This window comes from Terrapene carolina, unplaced genomic scaffold, assembly GCF_002925995.2.
Source record: "Terrapene carolina triunguis isolate 2854851 unplaced genomic scaffold, T_m_triunguis-2.0 Scaffold234, whole genome shotgun sequence".
NCBI classification, from domain to species: domain Eukaryota; kingdom Metazoa; phylum Chordata; order Testudines; family Emydidae; genus Terrapene; species Terrapene triunguis.
In genome coordinates this window covers 4,798,854-4,825,107 of record NW_020664585.1, presented here as the reverse complement: position 1 = coordinate 4,825,107, position 26,254 = coordinate 4,798,854, and the positions used below count along the sequence as shown (strand labels likewise).

Sequence of the window (26,254 nt, the reverse complement as noted above, 5' to 3'; positions counted from 1 at the left end):
TTGCCAGTCAATCCAGGTGTGTTCTGTACCAAACGTGTGCTGAGCAGGCCCTGAGACTGAATTCAGCCTTGGTTATCTTGCTACCTGAGCTGTGCACCTCCTGTTGATTGCACTTGGGCTTGGGGATCAGTAATATTTGCACTGTGCCCATCAGCCTTCAAGTCTGTTCTCCCAACTGGAGGATAACGTGTAGCGTATATCTCTCCCTAGAAGGGCATTAACAGTTCAAGCAAGAAAAATGGTGGGCTCCCTAATGGGGTGTTAAAGTTCTGTAGGATCATTCGGGACATCTTATGGATTATTCACTCTCCATTAAGTGGTCGAATAGGACCATCACTTTAACTGACTAGTTGGCCGAGATTCCTGAAGTATGATGCGTCCATGTGCTTACAATACATGGCTTTATAATAGGGTTTGAAATTCAATGTAGGCAGTGGAATGTTTAATAAAATGTTGACAGATGTTTTCCTTGTAGACCTTCCCTCCCGCCCACCCCCAACGCAGAGATGAATCTGTGCTTGTTTATTTTGCAAACACAATGAAGCAGCTTGCCTAGGAAATTGCTGTGCAGAAAGGGAATATAATTGTAATCTCTCCTGATGCGATACCAGCACGTGAACTGGGAACTAGAGAACAAACTTCTGATCTTAACCGCTCTCTTAAAAGTCCACTTACTCCCATCATTAGCAATTTTAGTGGTTAGTTAGCTCTTTCTGTGCAGAACCTTCCAGTCCTAGAATCTATGAATCTATACAGAACTAACATGGTAGTTAATAAGTTTACAAACTACAATCACTTGGAAGCAGTTTTTTGTTTCAAATGGGATGTTTTGAAATGTTAAGGATAACAATTAAGAAAAATCTAAACATAATGAAATGTTTTGTGTGCAGGGATCATATCTGACAAGAAAAGGAGGCCATTGTGGTGTTGCACAGTCTAGCTGACAAATAAGGAAAAGAATAGTGTATAAAATGTAACTGGATCATTTGCTTAACTTGAAATTATGGAAATAGTTTTGGAAAGGAAATTGCTTTTCTCTGTATGAAACAGGCCTCCTATTTTTTTTCCTCTTTGCAAGTGTTAATCTTTACTGGCAATAAATTACTTGTCACCACACCCCTGTTAAATTTATTTTTTGTGATCTGCAAACTGCAATAGAAGGACCTGCTAAGCTAAAAATGGGACCTTCTGAAAACACCTTTAGGCAGCGTTTGGAAGGCAAAGATCTATTTGCATGATGTCAGCGCAGCCTGAAATAAATTCAGCACGAAGAACTTATTACAAAGCCCAAATTAAATAACTGGGGGCCTCTGGTTAGTGTGGCACAGCTTCTGTCCATCCATGTCTTTCACAGACTTTGGGACTGGTGTGCCAAACCCTCATGCATTTACTGTGTGTTTCCACGATGGGAATCGGTGTTGCCAAATCTGACTGGTCTATCATGATTAACCCAACTCTGGCCCCTACTGTAGGTCTTTGCATGATGTTCGGGAAGCAAAATTGGGAGTGGAGAGGACAGTCCATCCCCACATCAATCTCCTGTAATCTAGGGGAAGGTGCTCTAAACTGCAAGCTCAGAGTTCTTGTCCCAGCTCTTCCGCTGATTGCTCGTTAATATTTCTGTGCCCTTTACAACCCTCATTATTAGCTGGGGTCTCCTACTGTGACTTTGGAGGCTAATTAGCATTCACCCATTTCACAGGTAACATAACTGAGGGGTTGCACAAGCTCACATCAAGAAGAGCTGGGACAGGAACCCCTGTCTCTAACATAACAGAGCCACGTTAGCGCGCAGATTGGGTAGTAGCTTTGTGTGTTGGAGTGGCCATCACTGAGAGTGGTTGCTGATTGGCTGGAGTTTGTTGGAGGCGGGATTCTGGAGCTATAAAGCTTGCCCTGGCTTTGGAAGAGTCAGTTTGGCCCGGGAGCATGGGCTGAGCTGGGGCTAGTCAGATCTAGTCAGCCTGGGACTGGAGTGAGTTTGGAATAAATAAATATATCAGCAGCCTGGAAAGATGTTTGACAAAGGCTTGCTGTAACTCGGGGGGGGGGGGGGGGTGGAGATTGGGGGGGGGAGTGGGGGGGGGGGGGGGGTATTTACTTTAGCTGGGAGCTATGAAGTTGCTATGGGAATTTTTGTAACTGAAGTTATTTCCTATGGGACCTAAAATTAAAAGAAGTCTACCACTTCCTTCCCCCCCCCCCTATATTTTTAATGCTCTTGGGTCTCTTTCTGTCTCTTTCCCCTTCACGGTATCAGTCTTCCATCCATAGCTCACACGCATTAGATCGCTGTGGGTGATACGGAGGGGGAAGTGTGCAACAATCCGTCACAATGCTGCCCTCCCGTACACGCTCGGTACAAAGAGCAGCAAACAGGATTCACTTTACACATAAGCAGGGCAGCGAGTGTGTGTGTGTGTGTGTGTGTGTGTGTGTGTGAGGATTTTTGTTTTAGGTTATTCGCTTTTTGTTTCACAGCTGTCAGAAACAGCAGGGAAACTTGGTCTGATTTAACGTGGAACATCACATTATAATTGGTGCTTTCAGTCTATAATTGGTGCCTTCAGTCTATCTAGTGATGGAGAGTTAAGCGTAATGAGTTAGGCCCTTATGCGAAAACGTGCATGTGCTTAATTTCAAGTCCCATTGATTTCAATGGGACTATTCAACTTGCTGAAAGGTAAGTATGTGGTAAGTGTTTGCAGGATCAGGGCATCTGTCTGAAAAGCTGGCCCTTTAGTGAGGTATATAGGTGCCAAAATATGCAGGTAGGTGCCTAGGGTGACTCTTCCCAAGGGATTTCAATGGGAGTTAGGTTTCTAGCTGCTTAGGCGCTTTTGAACATCCCACTAGGCGCCTAGCTGCATCTTCTGGTGCTTAGAGACCTTCGAAAATCTGACCCTAAGACCCCGATCCTTCCAGTTGTTCTGTGCACGCAGATTCCTGTGCCTGTGTGCGGCGCTCCTTGACTTGGTGCGTTTGGACCCAGCCTGTAACTCAACAGCGGGACGTGTTTTTTTCCAGAAGTTCCCTCCATGACTAGGACAAATGGCTCAGCTCTGAGGGCAGGACCTTCAGAGCAAAGTGCCACAGAGTGTAACAGAGAACGGGAACCTTTCGATAGAATTTTCAATCCCACTTGGACAACTCTAGACCAGGGATCTAAGTCTCATTTCTATAGGTTTTGAGAGCAATTTCTACCGGATCCTATTGGTTTGGTGTGCAATTTTCAAATGTGCCGAAGTCCCCTTGAAAGTGACTGAAATGTTGCCCTTCTTTCCCCCCATTCCATTCTACAGGATTTTTAAACCTTTAGAATCCTGAGTTCCCTCCATCTCATTACATTCCTATGCTGGGGGAATGGGCTGAATTGCTCAGGATTTCTTTTGGCGGCGTGGTGCTGTTTTAAATAAACGAACAACCCCATTTTATGCCTGAAGTTTCTGGAATGGAGAGGAATGGGGACTGAGGTAACTTCATAACATATTTAGCAAATCATCCTGCAAATCAGAGGAGGAATTCTGCAGCCACGTCTTCTGGCTGGACGTTATTGAGCATTCGGAGCTGGGGAAGAGAATGTTTAGAGGAAGTGGGTTTAGTGATAATAGTACTTTCACATTTACCATTTCGTAAGTGTTTCTGTCATCGTAACAGCAGATGACTGTCAAACTCCTCTGGAATCAATACAAGTAAAATAAATGACAGTTCTTATCTCTAAGGGGTTGACCCTAAGCCTAGATTTTGTTCCTTCGGTGAATTTCAGACAGAGCTCTAGTGTTCTTTTTAAGGCAGTTTTTTCCCCAAGGTAAATGTGTTACCTAGGGCTGTGTAGTGATGTATGATGGGGTAAATATTCAAGGCAGCGCACAGGTTATCTGGGACGTGCTACCAAGCATGGGGTTACAGCTGACTAGAGGACGACAACTCTATTTCGCAGCAACTTTTGAGGTTTCCAACTCTGTTTTTGTTCTGCATTGCAGTGAAAACAAAACCATTTGTGTGTGAGCGCCTCGTTCATGTCTGTGCTCCAACTAATTTAGAGCAGAGTTTTTTCATCCAGATCGCTCTGATTCAGACAGAGCAGGGACATGAATCGGGATCTCTCACCACATCTTCTCTCAACCAAAAAACCTTTCTGCTGATGAGGACGTCACTGAAACATTTCCAGCTCTGAGGAAATTGCATATTTTGACACAATTTCATTTAATCGAAAATGTTCAGACCGGCCCCACAGACACATGTAATATAGCTGCAAACAGAGAGTGCTGTCTTCTTCCTCCCTTGAACTGTGTAGCTCTACGGGAATGCATTTTTCCGAGTTTGTACTTGGATATTATAGTGACTCCCACACTTTGGCTTCTCTTGCAATTAGGGTGTGTAGTTCAAAGGCCCAGATTTTTAAAGGTGTTGAGATGTTGCTGTGCTCAGCTTCGCGATGCCTAACTGATGTACGAGTCTTAAAATCTCATTTCCTAAAGGGATTTAGGCACTTAGGCATTGACAGTCAATGGGATTTAGGCACTTAGGAGATTTTAAGACTCCTAAATGAATTGGCATTGCTGCACTTACCATTGCAATGCCTTAAATCTGGGCCTGAACTCCTCGCGGGGGCTGCTGTGCACTTTCAACTCCTGAGCCATGTCTACACGAGGGAAATGTTCTAAAAATGTCCCTAGTGTAGACAAGACTGCTGGGGGAACTCAGTACATTGCAGGATTGGGCTCGCAGCCTTTTAGATATGCTGGTTGTCAACTATCTGCAACCCACAGAAGATTCCTCCTGGATTTCAGGAGGAAAAGAGTGGCTTTATGCAGAGCTTATCACTCAATATCGAATTATGATGCTAAGTGTCAAGGAAGCATTGCATACCAGTCTTGTGACTGGAGGTTTTATTTATTTTTGATCGAGCTGGTCACTGAACATATCCCCCCACTTTCCTCCCCCTGTACAATCTTCCCAGTGGGACCAAGGTGAACTGAAAGTAACATCAGAAAATGAACCGCTATGAAATGGATTTTCATTTCAGAACAGCAGGTTCAGTTTGTCAAACCAAATTTGTTCTCCAGAGATTTCCTTCCACGTCACGATACAAAGACACAGGGGCATATGGGAGGGAATCTTCAAAATTGCCTCTCGCTATTTGTCAGTTGTGTCCATTGTGCCAGGGGAACTGGGTTTGGAGGAACAAAAGGAAGATTATCCCAGGGATGTTTATTTATATTTCAAATTTAAAAAGGTTGAGGGGGGGAGAAAGAGAGAAAGGAAGAGGACAGTCATTTTGTGTTTGCATGCAATGGTATAGATTGAATAGCTAAAGCAGAATGAAATTAGGCAGATACGCCTCTCACCTTCTAATAAGATCCTGGGCAATTAGTCGTTTCAAATAATGCCTATCGTTTTGTTAGCGATGTCTGGACTTGGGTCAGCAAATCAAAATGTGCAGTTCTTGTATAGATGCATACAAAATGGGAATGGGTTAATGGCTAGTTCTTCACGAAGCCTGAATTCTGGTAAAGAACCAAGGAAGGTCTACATCTCATGAACAAGGTAGTCTCGTTTTAGTTAAACTAATGCATCCAGCTGCTTTAACCCATCATGTTAGGGTTCTTCTTGCTTTCAGTTAGGTTGTTCTTGCAGAAAACAGTGTGAGAGAACCTAGTAGAGGAGCCTGATCTTATAGAATGTCAGGGTTGGAACAGGAGGTCATCTAGTCCAAGCCCTTGCTCAAAGCAGGACCAATCCCCAAACAGATTTTTGCCCCAGATCCCTAAATGGCCCCCTCAAGGATTGAACTAGGCCAATGCTCAAACCACTGAGCTATCTCTCCCCCTCCTTCTTAATAAGTATCTGTTTGGTGTTGCCTGTTCTAAGCAGAAACGGGTGTTGTAAGATGTAGATAATTTCATGGAGATCTCTGAAGGAACACAATCCGTTTCCAAATGGGATAATGAGACTGTTTCATAGGACTTGTCGTATTTTAGGTGTCCTTCCTGTGAGCAGTGTAAGCAGCAAAGGATGTATTGGGGAAAGAATTTGGCTAAGAAAATGCTCAGAGCTGGGTAAAAGAATCTCAGCTCTTCTACCTGGGTGGTGTTCTCACCGCTTTTCTTGCTGCTTGGACGATCGGTGCTGTCTGCAAAAGAGACCCATCTTTCCTCTATAGAGCCTTCACTCTGTGGTGGTCAAAGCATTACCAGTGTGTGGAAAAGTGGAGGATTGGAGAGGGAGGGAGAGGAGTTTAACTGGGGAAACAGCTTCCCATCTCTCATTTCAAATGTCAACAGCCAATTTCACAGCTGCTGATACAATTTCCAGGATGGAAGTTATAGATGCTGATGGCTAATGCGGTGACTAATGACTGGTAGACTGTAAGGTGGCACTCAGTGAATTTTGACAAGGAGTTTTTTCCCATGCATGGAGATTCAACAAGTGGTTAAAACCTATAAATGGGGAGAGAACTGGTAAACATGAGACAATTATAAAGCTCACTCTGTGTGCCGATTGTCTGCACACTTTCTATTCTGGGAAACATATTTCTAGTGGGCCCTGTGCTTTTATAATGTACCTGTCCTCCCGCTCCCAGTCTCACTGCCTTTGTGTGCTTTGCAGACTCCCTGCTGGATGGTCGGTACATGGAAACCAGCCGGAAAGGCAACGGAAAAATGAAGAGCTGACCGATGAAGAGAAGGAGATCATCAACCGAGTAATAGCTCGAGCAGAGAAAATGGAAGAAATGGAGCAGGAGCGTATTGGGTAAGGAAATGACCTGGCTAATCACTCCATGGAACCCATGAGATGGTAACATGAGTCAGTGCATGGGCTTCACTTTGTATGTATTAGATTCAGCCTTGTGGCATGAAGATCACAGGGGAGCCCGTTTGATAATCATACCACAGAGCTGCATCTGCTTGCTGCCACCTACCTCCTTCCAAAACCTCTTTGAGCCCAGATATTTGTGTAATGCTAAGATGGCTTTGCCCATCCAATGCATCTGGGTAAGCTGAAATCAAATCTTCCATTACAAGAAGATTGATTCCCCAAGAGGGCCCCTACATTTTGGAATTAGTTTCCTAGTCCTGGAACAAAATAGCCTAAATCTATTGACCTAGGGGGCATCCTGGAAAATCCATTTTCATTATTCGTATTGACTTGTATTATGGAAGCCTCAGCTAGGCCTCATTGTACTAGGGGCTGTACAAGCACTCACTAAGAGACAGTCCCTGCCCCAAAGAGATTACAATCTAAATAGATAAGACACAGAGGCCTGGTCTACACTACTGGGGTAAGTCGGCCTAAGTTATGCAACTCCAGCTACATGAATAACATAGCTGGAGTTGAAGTAGCTTATGTTGACTTACTGTGGTATCTACACCGCACTGGGTCGATGGGAGAAACTCTCCTGTCGACTTACCTTACGCTTCTCGTTCCGGTGGAGTACCAGAGTCGACGGGAGAGTGATCAGTAGTCGATTTAGCGGGTCTTCACTAGACCCGCTAAATCGACCTCTGGTGCATCGATTGCCACAGTGTTGATCTGGTAAGTGTAGACATACTGTGAGGGCATTTGGGGAAGGCTGAGGGGAGGTAGGCAGTTCCTTTGGAAACTTTGGGTGGGAAGATTTTGTTTTGTAATTTAGTTTTTGTTGATTGTGGTTGTATGTAGCAGGGCCATGCTACTGTATTTGAGGATTGTACTGATTTGATTGTGTATGGATGTCTCTTTAATTGCTGAAAATAATACGTAGACACTGGGATAGGAGTTCTTTTAGTAAAGAAATGAACAAAACGGGGTCCCAACATATCCTGGAAGTTTCAGCTTGTGTTCTCTTGCATATCAGGATGGGAGCAGAAGGGTTTTTCAAGGAGAGTTTTGTTAAGTTAGCTGAGAACACCCAATGCTGTGTGTGTGAAATACTGTGCAACGAAAGACAATATAACTGATTTTTGGTGAAGGATCTAGTAATTAATCCTTTGCTGGCAGGGAGACTGACTTACACCAAAAGTCAAAATTAGTTGGTCAAAGATGAACCCCCTGAATTGGAGCATCCCTGAACTCATGAGGTGTCTGATTCAAACTCAGAGCCACATCTACATTTTGGTTATCCCTCCCCAGCCCCTCAAATAGGGCAAGTCAAATCCTCAGAGCTAGACACCCTGGAACTGGGGGGATTTGAAACCTGGATTTGAAGCTGAATATTATAGCGTGGGCCCATTTCTACAACTTCTCTTAGCCCTGATAGATCAGAGTTTCAGCTCAAGAGGCTGCTGGAGGAGAAGAGCCTGTAATTAACACAGGATTTCTCTGCATGGGGGGCAGAATCTAATTGGACTGATCTGAGTTGAGCCTGGGTGCTCGTTTCCTGGCGCCCTGCTGACCTGTCCCGATAAGCGCGCACACGTGCAGTATGTAGAGAGATTTCAACTGTGCGTCCTGGTTCCTGGGAGACCGGACATATGGCTGCTATGAGGGACAGCTCCAGGGTGACCCGTCTGTTCTAGGGTGAACCATATAAATGGAGTCCTGCTTTGAGCTGATGCACTGGAAGGTAGATTGTCACGCTACAAAGCTTCACTGCCTGCCACAGGCCTGTCACATGCTCAGTATTTGCCATTTGGTTTGTGCTGTTCAGTCTTCAAGCTTGGTTCTCTTAGTGTCCCCGTCAGTATCTCTTGGCCTCTTGCGCTCCGTTAGTTAGTTGGTGGGCTCTTCCTCTCCTCCCTATTTTTAAAACCCATTTAATTTGCGGCCTAGCCTTTTTCGGCGGGTACCAATGTAAGATGATGCCCAGCATGGGTGGCTGGCAGTGGGGAGAAGACCATGGACCTCAGGATCTGAAAGCATGAGCCTCTATTGCATGAGCTAAAAGACCCAGCCCTGTTAGCTCAAAGCCAGCAGTGGGCTCAAACTTCTAAGCTGTCCAGCCACTTGGGGAGAGAGCCACCCCAGCCACTTGGGGAGAGAGCCACCCTGAGTAAGCGTGGGATACAACCGTGCCTGTGTAACAATCTAACATCCAGCACATCCATGGAGACAGCCACCAGGTCTTCCTTGCCGGGCCAGATACTGCTATGTTACCCCGTCCAGTCTAGTGGCTCTATTACCACCACTGGAGTGACTCTGGGTTTAGCCCAGCATGAATGAGAGAGCAGAATTTGGCACGCTGACTTTTATCAATGGGCCTAAATCCTCTCTCCTCGGTCAAGCACAAGTAAATGGACTTGGTGCAGGGGAATTCTGAAGGAGTGCAGCATCTTACCACCCACCCTCCCCTCCCTGGGTTCCAGACCCCACCTGAGCAAGCCTGCCGCAGCTGAAGGTTTCCTGCCATTGCCCCCCCGCCTTCCTAATAATAACGCTCTTGCCTGTGGTGGAACGCTGTGCAGCATGCAGGGGGCGGACCCCAGTGCCATGGGGTCGCTGCCCCTTGCCCCAAATCCCACAGCCTTTCGGGCTGTATGTGCTCACAGAGACGTCTATGTAACCTGTGACCGACTCAGTCGTAGGGGTGTCCTTTCATGACATTTTGATAGTTTTTTTTTTTTTATTCTGGTGGCGCCCCTCTCCTCTCCAGATCACGAAAGGGTCTGTCTCTTGAGCCGTCCCACTGAAAGAGGCCAGTGAAAGGTACTGCGCAGTTCGCCTTGCCTTTCTGTATTTAGAAAACACCAACCTCTCATGGAAGTTTCTGCTCCAACGTCCTCCCTGGCCTGTGAGCACGTGGGCCATTTGAATTGCTGCTTGGGAGGTTGGCACAAGCTCAAGTCCTGCGATTGCTGCAGAGGGGGGAGGTGTGTATGCCATATTATGCCCCAGAGATTCGTTCATACTTGCATTTGCTCCCTGGCCCAGCCAGAGGGTCAGGAGAGAGACAGAAAGCATTCGCTTGACTAATTTTCTAGCCAGCAGCTACTGTACTGCAGTGTTTCTACTAGGGGAGAGACTGAAACTGCCTACAGGGGATCTCTTTCAGCTGGCGCTATTGGCTTGGAGAAACCTGTTCAACAGGGGAAAGTCTCTTCCCCACACTGGCTAAGCTCTGCCTTAGCTCCAACTGCAGCCTCTTGTGTTCTCCGCCTTATTCAGCGCCTAGATGGAAACCGTATCTGACCCCAAGTTCTCGCCTCATTGTATCCATGTGCTGCTGTGATCCCAATCCACGCTCCTTTGTTAATCGTGATAAACGCCCCATTGTGGCTTCATTTATTTATTTATTTATTTAAATGAGGCTAGCAGTTTAATAAGCCACTTGATATTGTTGCTCTATGGACTATTGTAGGAAATGTACACAATGTTGCGTTCTACTGAAAAACGTGTAGAATTCATAGGGGTCTTTTTAGGGCCACAAGGGGGCATTAGATCATCTAGCCCAGGGGTTCTCAAACTGGGGGGCGGGACCCCTCAGGGCATCGCTAGGTTATTACATGGGGGGATCGCGAGCTGTCAGCCTCCACCCCAAACCCCGCTTTGCCACCAGCATTTATAATGGTGTTAAATATATATAAAAAAAGTGTTTTAAATTTACAATGGTGGGAGGGGTCACACTCAGAGGCTTGCTATGTGAAAGGGGTCACCAGTACAAAAGTTTTGAGAACCACTGATCTAGCCGGACCTAAATAACACTGACTTTCCTCCAGTTACTCCTGTGTCGAGTCCAGTAACTTGCATTTGGCTGAAACATCTCTGCCAGAAAGGCCTCCAGTCTCCATGTGAAGACCAAGAGATGGAGAATCTGCCACTTTCCTTGGTAGTTAGTTCCTGTGGTTAATCACCCTCACTCTTAAACGTGTGCCTTATTCTGGTTTGACTATGTCTGGCTTTGACACTTCCAGCCATGCTACATATATTACAACCGGCCTTTTTTATGCATGTAAGAAGTATATTGCAAACTCAATCTAACTGCAGAGTTGCAGACAGTACCTCGCAAGTTAAGTAGCTACCATGCCTCTGTATACCACTGCTCTCTGCTGGTTGGAAGGAGACGTGTTTGTGTCATAAGCCCTATACTGGGGCAGTTCTTCTCTTATGCTAGAGAGCGGTGGTTTTGGAGCAGGAAGGCTAATGGGCACACCTGTTGGGAAATTCCCAGAGGACGTGGTGTGGAATTTGAAAGAGGAGAGCACCTGGGGGAGAAATGGAAATAAAACATCTCTTCTAATGCCCCATCCTTGCCCCGAACTTCAAGACCATCTTACATTTGAGGATGCACAGAGAGCTGGATACTGTAGCCCTTCTAGACCTACCTAGCTAGCAGAGCAGTGTGAGAAGATCCCCCATTTCCTTTCAGCATCCGTGTTTGTACCATGCATTGGAGAAGATACCAGAGAAGAGCAAAATAATAATTGTTATATATCAACCTGCTCTGTCAGTGACAGTTTCCCAGAGGGAAATCCTATAATCCTACGTGTCTAACATCCTGTGTTTGTTTTAAGGACAGCAGGTGATTGTATTCTACCCAGGCTTAGTCAGCCGCTTGTTTTTTCCATCTAGGGGTGGGAGTCGGGCAAGCCAGCGCCAGCATTATTAACTGTTTCAGAGAATGTTAAAAACCCCTCTAGTTGTTTACTACAAGTAAGTTGCCCTCAGGGGAAAGTCGATTCATAAAAAGGCAGAGCAGTTCCATCTCCCAGAAATGGAAAAACAACACATGGATGTTGAAAGCAAACGAGCGTTTGAAAACCGACCCCACGGATACTGTAGCCTGGCTGCTTCTGATTCAGCTGAGATCTAGTCCTTGTTAACCTGACTGTAAAAGTGAATTCAAAGTAAACTGTAAAAATATAATTAGAACTCTGCCCTAAATATGGCTGGAAAGAAGTTTGGGGTGTGGGAGGAGAAGGGATTCCGAGGTGCTGAATTTGGTGAAGTTAAGCATGCGAAATCCAAAGTTTCTCCTATGGAAGATTCAAAAACAGTTGAAGACCTGCTGAAGCAATGCAGGGGAAACCATCTGTCAGACTGGCTTTTCTGAAAAGCACAGAGATGCTGGTGGTGCAGAAGTCCTCGTGAGGGTGGTTAGTTTTTTTGTTTTGTTTCCTGTTGCTGACATGTAATTTGAGGATAAAAGGCCTGGTTGTATAAGAAGCCCTGAAATGTTTGTTCGTTCGCAAGCTAGTTCAGAGTCGGCGAGAGACCAGCAGCAGTGCTGAGAGCAGCAACGTGCTCAATTCAAAGCCAAACGTTATCCAGTATTGCTTGTTTCTCCCCCTCCTCCCCAACTTTCTGTGGAATGCATGGGCAGGTGGAGGTGGGGAGATCAGAAGCAAATGGATCAGAGGCAAACTTCACAAGCATACCTTCAAATGTATGGTAAAATACCCAGCTAGAGAGTGATGGTGGATATTCCACTTGGGAAAGTTCACTTCTTGAAATCACGGAGGAATAGAGCTAAATCTCCAAGCAAAGACACCTCTGGGTGTGTGGTTTCAGAGTGGTAGCCGTGTCAGTCTGTTTCAGCAAAAACAACGAGGAGTCCTTGTGGCATCTTAGAGCCTAACAGATGTATTTGGGCATAAGCTTTCGTGGGCTAAAACCCACTTAATCAGATGCATGGAGTCAGGGCTGGCTCCAGCTTTTTTGCTGCCCCAAGCGGTGAAGGAAAAAAAAACCAAGAAAAACCCGATTGAGCTGCCGCCGAAGTGCTGCCGAAGAGTGAAGCGGAGCGATTGGCCTGCCGCCGAAGACTGAAGCGATTGACTTACCACCGCAGACCCGAGCGTGCCGCCCCTTTCTATTGGCCGCCCCAGGCACCTGCTTCCTTCGCTGGTGCCTGGAGCCGGCCCTGCATGGAGTGGAACATACACTAGGGAGATATAAATACACAGCCCATGAAAAGATGGGAGTTGCCTTACCGAGTGGGGGGTCAGTGCTAACGAGCCAATTCAATGAAGGTGGAAGTGGCCTATTCTCAACAGTTGACAAGAAGGAATGGAAATCACTTGTGTAGTGCTAATGAGGCCAATGTAATCAAGGTGGCCCATTTCAAACAGTTGACCAGAAGGTTTGAGTATCAGCAGAGGGAAAATTAGTTTTTGTAGTGACCCATCCACTCCCAGTCCTTATTCAGGCCTAATTTGATGGTGTCCAGTTTGCAAATTAATTCCAGTTCTGCAGTTTCTTGTTGGAGTCTGTGTCTGTCTCTGTCTCTCTCGCTCTTTCTTTTTCGTGTGTGTGTTGCAGGAAATTTTCCAGTTGCAAAAGCTCTGTATTTTGTTTTAGTCTCCTGATCTCCGAGCTCCTTGTGACTCCAACCCCTCACCTTCGAAGAGCATATTGAATTCCTCTCTTTAACATTTGTGATCTCTGCCTTTGTTTACAGTAGAGATTTGTAGGTCTTGGCGTTGCCTGTTTGAAATGGCTAGCAGATTTCAGCCAGGCTGTACCAATGTCCTCTATAGACAGGCTGTTTTTGTGCAGTCTGGCCCAGCATATTGCTGTGTTTTGGAGGAAACTGCTCTCTTCATAAGCTGGGCTTGACTTTTCACCTTAACTCTTCACGTTGCTGATGTTCAGCCTTCACAAGTTCTGCAGGGAATGTATCCGCTATCTTGTTTTCCTTTGTGGTTTTTTTCCTTTCTCTATTCATGGCCAACCTCCATTTGGTTTCAGCATGTGTGTAACTAGCTAGCATCCTGGTGGATTTGGATCAAAGGTGGCTTGATGAAATGTGTGAGATTTTTACCTGCTGTGCACGAATACCTCCAGAGTGTGACTCGTGTGTGTACAGAAATGAACGTCCCTGCACATGAAACAGTAGTTGCAGGCATATAAAAATGCTGAAAGCCGAACAAAGGCATCATTGCATTGCACTGATATTCGATGTACTTAAACACTGGATGCACCAAGTTCATGATCATTCAGTATAGGGTGACCAGATGTCCCGATTTTATAGGGACAGTTCCGATTTTTGGGTCTTTTTCTTATATAGGCTCCTATTACCCCCTACCCCCTGTCCTGATTTTTCACATTTGCTGTCTGGTCACCCTAATTCAGTATCTCAAGCTGAGAAAATGGTAGAATCACATTTTGCCATGAGAGGTATGTTCATATATAAAGAAAATTGCTTCTAAACTTTTGATCCTAATTTTAATTTAATAAAAAAATTAGATCACATGTTTCATTTTTTTGACCTTCATGTTAACTTTAGTTTTAATATTCAAACCTTTAATACACATGAGTTCCCAGTAGAAATAGTAGTGGCTTAATTCTGGAGTCAGCTGGGTGACCTTTTTTTGTGTATTGCATTGACTTTTTCCCTTTTCTTAGAAATCTTTGCAAAATCCCTATACAAGCTCATTCCGATAAAATCTGTTGTGACAGGAGGGTTGTGTTTTTTAAGACTGATCATAGAATTTCAGTGTTCAACCCCGTGCAGTTGTGAGGCGAGGCATAAAACCATTTATCCTTTGTGATTCAGGGTTGTTTTCCAGTTTATACTGCATGCTGCATTGAACGTACTGCTTGGTGCTGTTTCAAACCCATTAGGCTTGTCTTCGTTATTCATTTTTGTGGAGCTACAATAAATATTTAAATACAGAGAACTTTTGCATGCATACGCTGGTGCCAGTTCTTGTTTTGCAGAGGAGTCAGCACTTAATAAAAGTTCTTTCTATATTCCCCTTGTTGATTACAGCTTGTCCGGAATAAAAAAGCAAGAGAAAATGCCTATGCCATCATGCTGCAGGGTTGCTGGTATGGTGCTGCTCTCGTGTACTGCAGTGAGAGGCACAGTATATGCAGAGTGTGAGTGTGTGTGTGTGCGTGCGCGTGCGCGTAATTGCCGCTTCTGCAATAGATGTCGAGCTGAACACAAAGCTCCTGCTGAAATGCTCATGGTCTATCGAGACATTTATTTCGTACTCATCACTGCGGGGTAGGGTAGGGACTGCTACTATAGCATCTTTGTTCTTACCAGGGCAGTGAGAAACTAGGGTTAATATAGTCAATGGTTAGGCTGCTGGTGTGCTGAGGCCTGTCATGCTGACCAATATTGTCTCATTGTTTCCTTGTACTCCCCTGTCTGACCGTATCCATCTGTTCTTTCTTGTCTTACACTTTGACTGTAAACTCTTTGGGGCAGGCACAGTCTTTTTTTGCCCTGTGTTTGTGCAGCACCTACCGTAACGGGCTTCTGGTCTGTGACAAGGGCTCCTACGCACTACGGTGATGTTACTAATAACAGTAGTCAGCGGGAGGTGCGGGTGCCCAGGACCGCATGAATCAAGTCATGGAATTAGGTACCTAAATAGATACAGGTGCCTCATGTTAGGCACTCAAACGTTAACCGAAGCCTCTTCTGTAGCCTCTTCAGAACGGTTGCATGGACTGGCCAACAGGTGGTGCAGGAATAATGCTGTCCTATACTCCCTACTCTGAAGAAAGACCACGTCACCTCTGTTGTGGATTCCCCAAGTCTCTTGCAAGGTCTTCTTCATGGCTCTGTAGGATGGTACAGTGTCACCTATAGTGGCTTAGACACTGGTCTAGAGGTGACGACATACATGGATGAACTCTCGGAGGCTCAGCAAGAACCATCACAATCTCTGAGGTGGTGCTTGTAGAGTATCCCTAACTGGCGAAGGAGTTTGGTTTTGTCTTCCGAACAGCACAATGTAGATTTATAGAGCCAGACAAATAATAAGCTTACTTTGCCTGGGGCAAATGTTAGGAACACAGGAAATATTATACCAGTCCATGAGGCCCATATCTTGCTTCCATCAGTGACCAATTCCTGATTTGTTAAGAGGATGGATACTGCTCCTCCCACCATAAGGACTGTCCACGGGGGGAAATAATGCTCCCTGTGCCTCTGATAGAATGCACTGTAGCCTGTGATTTGATTACTCTTATCTTGGCCTGTTCAACTGCAGATTTTAATAGTCATAAAATGTATGCACTGCTTTTTAAAATTAGCCCATTAGATACCACAGTGATGGGCACTTTGGAAATGTGCATAATGGTAATTAAAATCCAGCCACTGCGTTAGAGACACTTAGTAGGAAGTGATTAATTGGATGGTTAATTTATATATGCAGCAAAAATTAGAAAGATAAACAAATGACATCTACAGGAGAGGGGAGGAAAAGCCGCGAGGAAGCCTCGATGCTGATTCATAGCAATGACTGAGCCGCGGAATGCCATTAGTTGAGTAAGACTGATACGGTTACATAGACTTCTTGCAAACTGAAATGTTTTTCAATTGAATTGTATTAGCTGAAAGAGATTGACCTAAAATGTAAGACCAGCTGAAAAGTGTTGCGAACGGAAGATGTTTTGTTTCAATATAAATCTCTCTAGCGGTTAGCAGCAGTGAAAACGGAGTCTACATTGAATCCATCTTACTGCAAAGATGGATTATGTATTTGGTTTCATTGGAAGAAATCAGAGTTTATTCCAGTCAGGAGTACCTGGACCTTTTGATCCCAGTAATTAAGCTTGAATCAATAACTTACCATTGTGTGTAGTTTATATTCAGCTTGCCCTCATGCTGTATGTATGAGCTGAATATCCCCGGTCTCTCTCTTGCTGTCCTTCGTTATCAGTCTCTGGTTTCCAAAATGGAGTCTGGCCACAGCTTAGTGGAGGATAATTTAGGTGGCCTGTGTAATGCACCTTCCTTCGCTCTTCTAGACGGGGCTGGCTTTGCACTGATCCACCTTCAGCAGACAGGCTAACCACACCTTTCTGTTAACATTTCATTCTGGTTTATCTGTGGTACTTGTATGGACTTGTTATCATGGTATCCGAGCGCCTTCTCACAACACTCCTGTGAGGTGGGGCACTGCTCACTCCCATCTTAGGGATGAAGAACGGAGGCACAGAGAGGCTAGATGACTTGGCCATGGTCACATAGGAAGTCTGTGGCAGAACAGGGACCCTAACCATTGGATCATCCTTCCTCTCAGGATTCTATTAGCAATAAATATAGAGATGAGAACCAATTCGCATACCAGGGCCCAATGTGAGTGTTGATAACTCAAGTTATTTAACTGGGGCAAACTAAACCAATGAAAGCCAGATTTATACTGGTGTACAAGTGTCCACACACAGACGTACCCATTGAATTAAATTAGTGCATTAGTGAAACTGGAGCAAATCCTGTATGTAGATAGCCCTAAAGTAACAGACCTCATAATGGAGGAGGACATAGGCTGATGAGAACCAGACCGTTTTGTTCCAGTGTCGAGTACAATCTATTGCAATTTAATGAAAGCATGCCTTTCTTACAAAGTAGAGCAGTTAAAATCAGAAGGTGGGTAAGTAGGAGGAAGCAGTAGATCAGGAGAAGCGTGAAGGACTGGTAAGTGATGGCGTGGGGAACTTGTGACAGCTCCCTAGCTGTCGGCAGCATGGCAGAGGTGGGGTCTGAACTGCATCTTAAGGAGGGAAAGCAGAGCGAGGAGGAAGGCAGGCTGTTTCAGGTGCAGTGACAATGAAGAATCAACCTCAGACAGAGGGAAGGCAAAGCTGTGGGACTGAGAAAGTTTAAAGAGAGGGGGACCAAAGAGATGCATAAGGGTGCGCCATTGCCTGAGGGTCCTTGAGTCATTGTGGAGCAGATACGGATATGAATTTTCTGAGTGTCCTGGAAATTCAGATGCTCGTATTAGGGACTATCCCGTGGCTCTGTGAATTGTTTTCCCCCAAATAAAAGGGGGACAGAATGGAATGGAATCTGATTTTCTAGAGCACTTTTCTGTCTTAAAGTACCCCCAGGAACTTAAAGAAACTAGGATTTAGGTGCTAATGATTTAGTTGGGATTAGGTCCTGCTTTGAGCAGGGGTTTGGACTAGATGACCTCCTGAGGTCCCTTCCAACCCTGATATTCTGATTCTATGAATAGCGCAGTTGCTGCATGGCAAAATCGTCCGTCATTGTGCACTCAGCCACAGTTCACAACTGCACAGTTCTGAACATTAGAACCTTCTGATGATTCCCAGGGGATCTTTAACTTCTAGCCTGGCTGATCCTCAGAGATGGGTCTCAATTTAACATCCTCGCTTGGAAGGCAGGTGTGTGTGTGTGTGTGTGTGTGTAATTGTGAAAATAAAATCTTTACTGATTTGGGGTACAAACTCCTGGCTGCAGCATTACATTCTAAGACAAGAGCAGCATTTATGATTGTAGCATCAATACTGTAATAAGGTAAATGTTTGTTTTTAAAGTAGTCATATAATCCCAGTGCAAGTACACAAATTGTTATGTTTTTGCACTCTATTTCTTTGTGACGATGCTGCCCATGATAAGTGGCGGTTTTGCAAAACATTTGGAGCCAAATTCAAAATTGCTTGAGGTTAAAGGATTTTTTGTTTTGTTTTTGCAATTTGTTTCAATTTTCCACGAAAGAGCTTTGTTTGGACATGCAGATTTGCTCAATGGAAATGGACCCATTTTCTAGCATAGCTGGCTTGGCATTGAAAAAATGTGAACATTTGTACTTGCAGATGTTTTTGCTATGAAAATAGGCATTTTGCCAAAAATATTGCACAAAACAAAACCTCTACATACAATTACATGAAACATAAGGTGTGAATTTCAGAAGGCACTCCTGGGTTAGCAGCAGTAGCATGCAATCTATGGGGAAAGTAATAGATTATGTCCCTAGATAAACCACTGGATTAAATAACGAAATTTATCTGCTGCTGGGGCTTCTAAACAAAGAGATACAGTACTTACCATAATCAGCAATATAACACTAGCACCATACATGCTAGACAATGATATTTCCAGATTTGTTGGTTTCATCCACTTGCCACACTTCCATAATATGCTTCAGTGCCCTGTGCAGATAGTTGACAGAGAAGCTGCCCATACCATAGGATAGAAATTGCAGTGGTTAGTTTAATTAAGGAGTGTTGAGAACAGCCAACTTTCTCTTTTTAGAAGCATTGGAATAATCTTCATTCTGATCTAAATATTAAGGGCCTAATCCAGTGCCCATGACAATCAATGGGACCCTTAGTGTTTGCAACTAAATGTATTCCCCATGAAATGTTAAACCTATAGCTGTAAGGTCAGGAGTGATTCCCCTGCATCACCAGGTCTGACAGCTGAGTTAACATCTAGAAAAGAATCCTGGATGAATGCTCTCCAGTGTACTGAACACTGGCTCAAAGAAAGTATAGACAGCAGCATGCTTTAGGAATGAAGGCATGAGAGAGAATTATGCTAGAAAATAACTTTCTCCTGTACTTTTAATGTTTAAACTATCAACCCACCTAACTCAGACCAGAGACGGTTAATCTTTAACCCATTTTATTCCTTTTAGAAAGTATATTGTCAGGTTAAAAATCAGAATTACTTTAAAAAAAAAATGCCTTACTTGCATTATTGACAATGTTTTAGATTATGCAAACTGAAGGAATTAAAACCCTTGACTTGAGTTTTCACCCCGTATGTTGGTGGGTTGCTTTTTGACAATGCAAATAGACTGGTCTGTTTCAGTTTTGCCGATTTAGTCATTTTCTAGTAATTCACTTTCAGGGTCCCCTGCTCTAGCTGCTGTACTCCTACTATATGTATTGCAGAAATGTGCTCTATATTAGGGGGTTTTATATTTTAAAAATGTCCATTTCCCCTCCCCCCTTTAAAACTGGAAACTTTTCTATTAGTCTCAAGTACAGTATAGTAAAAATCTAGAGTGAAATCCTGAAGTGAATGGGAATTTTGCCATTGATTTCAATAGAGCCAGGATTTTACTCCTGTCTTTTGAGATACCTGAATTTGCGGTCAAACTTGGCCTGATAGTGTCTCTTTAATAAACACCCATAGAACAAGACTTCAGCATTTTGGACCTGAATCAAATCTAGAAAAGTCAGTGGAAAGACTCCCACTGACTTCAACCAGCTTTGGATCAGGCACTGTACGAACTGAAATAAAATGGCTTGGTTTTGGTACATACCATGTATTTTCTATCTCTTGTTGCACTGTCAAGGCGTATTCCTTTGTCGAGTGCTTACGTATTCTCTATGCAGTACATGGAAAATGTCTAGCAGGTATTCTTGGGTTCCACTCTGTGAACAGCTGGTAGTTTAAGGAAGAAATTCATGGATCTCAGTAAGGTCTCTTCAGAGTTTGCCACATGTAAATCAGGGATCATATAGTTTGTAAATGATCTGAAAGTGTGGTCAGTGTAACTGTCATAAACCTGAAACTGTCATAAGACATGGGGGACGATGTCTTTTTTTAATGGATGCTGTTTTAGCTGCTTTGTCAGATTTGGGTCATGCTGCAACGGGAGTGTATAAAGCCCCCTGCGGGCTTGATTTTTTTTTTTTCCTGAAATTCTCTCAAGAAAGGATCTCTCTCTCTCTCCCTCCTCCCCCCTTTTAATGGAATAAATAATGCATTTTAGATTCTGCTATTTTTAGCTAGCTGGTTTGTAAGTTAACCAGTTGTACAGTTTACCACTCAAACCTTTGGTGCTGTTGCGTCTTTCCAGAGCTTGCAAACTGCTGTTGCTGCTGTTGGTTTTTCAGAAGTTGCTAGTTGTGTCTCTTCACCCGCACAGTACGCAGATGGGTTTGCACAGTTGCAGTCTCTGGTGGGCTTTTTGCATTTTACTCAAAAGATTAACAATTGCAGCAAAGTAAAATATTTATTTTTTTTTCTTAGAAAAGTAAAGAAGGCATTAATACACTACGTCATCCCCAAAAACACACTAAGGTCTTCATCCTGCATCCCTTTGACAGACAAACTTGAGCTGCTCAAAAAATGTTAGACAGAAGTTTTCCATAGAAAAATGCAGTTTTGTTTGGAATTGAAACATTTTATGGGGACATGTTGCTTTTGATGAAATCTTTCGATAGGAAAAAGTCAAAATGCTTCATTTTGATAGTGTTCTTTCAAGTCATTTAGTTTCAACGTTTATATTTATTTCACTAATGTACACCATGTATAATATTTTAAATATGATATTAAAGCTGAAACAAAATGAATCAAAACACTATTCAAACAAAATGTTTTGAAGGCCCTGGATCCACATTTTTCAGAATTCTAGTTTGATGGGAAATGGAAGAATTGTGGCTTTTTGTTTCAAATTGAAATGATTTTTTCCCCCCTGAAATGTTGGAATTTCCCACCGAATGGAAATTCTGTTCCTGACCAGCTCTAGAAAAGAAGTCCTGATGGGTTTTGACTAAGTTCCCAAGCAGGCTGTAACCGTGACTAGCAGGCACAGATATGTAAGGAAATAGTATTGCCATTTTGAGGAACATAATTATTTATTTGTCTAGAACTTTACATATTCTAAGTGCTTGACAAAAGTGAATCTTCATGGCCTCCCTGACAGATAGGGACAGCAGTATTATCCTCACTTTCTTTGGGCTGGGGAAACTGAGGGAGAGAAATGATTTGCCCAAGATCGCACAGCAAGGCAATAGGATAGGAGTGCCAGGATAAGAACTTACAACCTCTTGACTTGGTGACCTTTGTTCAGCGAGACTGTGCTTCCTCCCACGCAATGTCTCCTGTGCCCATACACCTCACCACTGCCTCTTGTTTCAGTGAAGATGGAGTGGGGTATGTTTGAAGTAGAGTGTTGCTATATACATTTCCCCCACCCCGCTCAGTTTGAGCACTGGGAGCATGCCGATACAATCTACGCAGCGTACACTGGTGTTTGTTAGCTGGGGAATAATTCAGAGCAATGTGATTATTTGATAAAATGGCCACAAATGGATGCTTTTTTTTCTTTCATTTTATTTGCCAAATACTTTATACTTCTTGGCCATAGCTGATTCCTCAGCAGTTTGTGAAAATTCAGCATTTCCAATGTGAGTTGTTTTGATTGGAAGTGTAAATCACATGGTGTATTTCTCGTTCCCTGAATGGATTAACATAGCTCTTAGGCTCGGGGCCCACTGTGAATACTTTCAGTTCCCAGTCTGAAGCTTGCTTTCCATGGATATTCTGCAATATTTACTGTCTGGGTGAACATTCCTGTTGAGAAACTCATTTTCTAAAATACATGTGTAAAGTAAATGCAAAAGAGGGGACAACACACTCGAGGGGAACTTGTTTGAAAACCTGAAAATATTTATTGGAGATACTGTCTAGCATTCACCTAGCTGTAATGTTTCTGTATCATGCTGTGTGTGTATTAAGAACATAAGTACGGCCATACTGTGTCAGACCAATGGTCCATCTAGCCCAGTAGCCTGTTTTCCTACAAAGGCCAATGCCAGATGCTTCAGTGGGAATGAACAGAACAGGGCAATTCTGAGTGATCCATCTCCTGTTGTCTAGTTCCAGCTTCTGGCAGAGGTTTAGAGCAACCCAGAGAATGCGGTTGTGTCTCTGACCACCTTGGCTAATTCTCATTGATGGACTTATCCGCTACGAACTTATCTAATTATTTTTTGAACCCAGTTATACCTCTGGTCTTCACTACATTCCTTGACTACAAGTTCTACAGGTGAACTGTGCATTGTGTGAAGAAGTACTTTCTTTTGTTTTGTTTTAAATTGGCTGCCTATTAAGAGTATCTCAAGAGATTCCCATAATGTATTAGATTGGACACTAACAGCTGTAGATTTCTCAATATTTTCAGGTAAAATGATAGTTGAAAGTGACACATTTTCTTCAGGTTAATTACTTTTACGTTTCCTAATTATGTTTTACTTCATTCAACCTACAGGATCTTTTTATCTTCACTTAGACTGTATGAGTCAGACTAGACTTGGAAGGATTAGATTTTTATTCATCTCTCTCTCTCTCTTTCTCACACACACACACACACACTCACACACACTCACACACACAGACACACACACACACACACACAATATTTCCATCAATAATAATTGAAATGTACAGATAAACAAAGTAAGAAATGCTGCTTGAGAATTTATGCAAGTTTGATTTTAATGATAGTTACATTGTATATTTTGACATGTGATGTTCACAACTTATTTTAACAGTTACAAAGTTTTAACTTTACAAATATCAATATCTACTGTCATTAAATATTTATTGTCTGACCCCCATAATTTCCTGCAACTCTGAACATTTAAACAAAAATAAAAAAAGTTTAAAACCCATAATTTTGTGCACCTATGAAAACGAGTCAATAAAAATAGGAAAAAATGCTTAAAAATAAACCGCAATATTATCCATTAAAATTATAAAAAGAATAAAAATTGAGTTCTGCCCAGCCTAGTTATGATGCAACACTTGTCTCTGGGTTGGATGGTTACTGGGTCATCTGGGACTTGGTCTATTATGCAGTGCTGACAATGCAGAGCCTTTTGGGTGACTGTTACATTGAGGTCCCTTTTGACCAGCTTTGGGGTCTAATTCAGAGCCTGTGGAAGTGCGTGGGTGTCTTCCCATTGACCCTATTTGGGTCAGGTCCTTGGTGGCCGTCCAGGATGGTGAAAGTTACAGATCCTTGGGAAAGAGTGAAAAATGGCCAACGTTCCATTTCCCTGTAACCTGATCCTGGTTTTGAATGGGGTGGAGGTGCTCATGCTTAGCACCTGTAAGGATCTGACTCTGTGGCTATGGCTACACTACATCTTAAGTCGACATAAGTTATGTTGCTCAGGGATGTGAATGAGCCACCCCCCTGAGCGACATAAATTATGCTGACTTATCACTGTCCACACTGGCGCTTATGTCAGCGGGAGAGCTTGTCCTGCTGACATAGCTGCCGCCACTCGTTTGGGATGGATTAATTAACTCATTGAGAGAACTTTCTCCTGTCGGCTTAGAGCAGCTACACAGAGAGTGTACGGCAGGGCAGCTGCGTCACAGCTTCCCTCTCCCTGGCACAAGAATGGGGGTCAGGGAAATATTTTCCTATTGTTTGGACAGCTTTATATCCCCTGAAACGGGGAGGACTCTCTCAAAGGTACAGCCAGAGGGCTGTACGCTCCAACAAGACCACTGGATTGTGGTTGCCCAGAGAATGACATGGGAGGTAAGTGAGGTGTCTGCTCTCACCTCAAGGGGGCGAACTTGAGACATTAACCTTTGACAATACCCATTCTTCTTTCTTCTCCTCCCAAACTCCTTATGCTGCTTCTTTCCTTCTAGTCTCCTGCTTTTCCTTCCTAATTGACTCCTTGTTGGGTTAGTCTGAGGGAGGCTCTGCTACTGAGGGAAAACCTGATCAAAGAGGGAAGGTCATACATATCTTTGCCCAATCTAAAGGAAGCGTCTTTGTCATCTTAGTGGCTGGTAGGGCATTACCAATGGAAATATAGCTGTTAACTAGCAGTGTTTCTCAACCTTTTCCTAAACTGTGTCAGGGTGATCTCTTGGACCGGCACTGGTCCTTGGATTGTTAGTTGAGAAACAATGAACTAAAGGGCTAAAATAAGTATCTGTGGTGTCCAGCAGAACCGGGCACGCCAACACCACTCTCCTATCTCTTGCACTGTCTGTCTTTGTGCTACCGTGTCCTGTTCTGTGTGCAGGCGTCTCATGAACCGCTTGGAGGACATGCGCAAGAATGTGGCCGGCGATGGGGTCAATCGCTGCATCCTGTGCGGAGAACAGCTGGGATCAGCTTGTGCCGTGTGTGAGGACTGCAAAAAGGTGAGACCTGACCTAGGCTGAGCTTGAGAACAGCAGATAATACTGATGATACAACCTTCAGCTCGTGTGTTCGGGGACTCCTGGGTTCTACCCTGGCTCTGACATCGACTTCCTTGAGCAAATCACATAGGTTGAGATTTTTGAAAGCCGAGTCGGGGATTTAGATACACCACTCCCATTCGTTTTAATGGAAGATGTGTGTCTAAATGAGATCTGGCGGAATAATTTTTTTTTCTTTTTTTTTTGTTCACTTGCAGTGCCGCAAAAATGAAAATAAATTTGTTTTGGGTAGAGCAAAGTGTTGGTTTTTTTTATTTAGGTTTTGAGTTTTTTTTCAGGTTTTTAATTTTTTAAAAAATATAATTGAAGTAAGTTGCAGAACAAAAAGTCTTTTTGAATCAAGACATTTTTCTTTCTTTTTTTTCTTTTTGGAAAAAGAAAAAAATGTGACACTCATCACTAATTTGCAAAATGTTTTGGTTGGCCCAAATCTGCATTTTTGTGTGTGCGTGGGGGGAAAAAAGTTTAGTTCAGAAAATATTTCCCAGCTTTAGTCTGAATCTGTTGGTCAGCTTTGCAAATCTCAGCCTTAAACTTTATGCCCCAGTGAAACGAACCCACTTCCTCATGGCTTTGTGTGGGTTCATGAGAAATCATTTTTTGAATGTGAGAAGTGCCATATTAAATGTCAAGTGTAATTATTATCACTAAATCTGAAATGATGTCCCTCAGTTGCACGTTGACATAGCAGAACATATGCTATGCAAAATGTCCTCCTGTTTTGGACTCTCTCTAACGCCCATCACAGCCCGGTGAGCATTGCTGGCAAAGTCTCAGTCTTAACTTTTTGAATTTCCTTGATCATTTATTTTTGTACCTTTGAAATCAGACCCACACACACCTCTTAGGGTGAATGGCTGAGTCTTTAACTGCAGCAGGAGTCAGTTATTGTTCTGCACAAGGCCTTTCTGGCAATGCTCTGTTGCAGCGATTTAGTGTCACGTTGTGCCATAAACGTGTGCTTTGTTTTGTTGGTAGAATGTCTGCACAAAGTGTGGCGTCGAGGCGACCAACAGCCGCCCTCATTCAATCTGGTTGTGCAAGATCTGCAGTGAGCAGAGAGAGGTGAGTGCAGTGCTCCTGGCTGGTTTTACTTCCTCTCTGCTGCTGCAGTGATGCTTTATTAAACCCTGTGTCTGGGATGTCCTGCCGCTTAGTGGTTCCAGAATCAGTAGCCGTTTGAAGTCAGAGCTTTAACGATAGTTGTCCTAAGAATCTCTTGATATTAAGCATCCTGCCACGTGGAGCATTATATAAGGGGCTGGCTGCATGCTTGTACAATATTAATTCTGAGTAGGCTTGTCCCAAGAATCCCGGAAGGAACTGTGTTAATTAGATATAGGGCCAACTTCTTTCCCATGACATTCAATCATTTCAATCTCCCTCTCTTCCCTCCCCCCCATTCTCTACCCTCACTCCATGGACGAACTCCCACTGACAGATGAAGAGCTCCTAGTTAGCCGGACCCTCTCGGTATAGATGGGCAATTTTTTTTTTAATGAAAAGCAGATTGAACAAGATGTGTTTTCCCCCCTAAGAAAATTAACCACTTTTGCATGTAACGATCATCTGTTCTGGAGAAGGTTTCATGGTCATCAGCCCCGTCGATTGGCTTGCCCTGTGCTTTTGTACTATGGCTCACAAATTGAGAGA

At 43.6% G+C, this 26,254-nt stretch overlaps 1 protein-coding gene across 1 annotated transcript in view; it reads left to right on the top strand.

The window, feature by feature from the left end:
* RPH3A (rabphilin 3A) overlaps positions 1 to 26,254 on the top strand; it is a 72,327-nt gene that overhangs the window by 10,532 nt on the left and 35,541 nt on the right. The window contains exons 2-4 of the mRNA XM_024196117.1: positions 6,613 to 6,756; positions 24,421 to 24,541; positions 25,580 to 25,666. Coding sequence (XP_024051885.1) covers positions 6,613 to 6,756; positions 24,421 to 24,541; positions 25,580 to 25,666 — 352 coding nt within the window. The remainder of the gene's footprint in view (positions 1 to 6,612; positions 6,757 to 24,420; positions 24,542 to 25,579; positions 25,667 to 26,254) is intronic.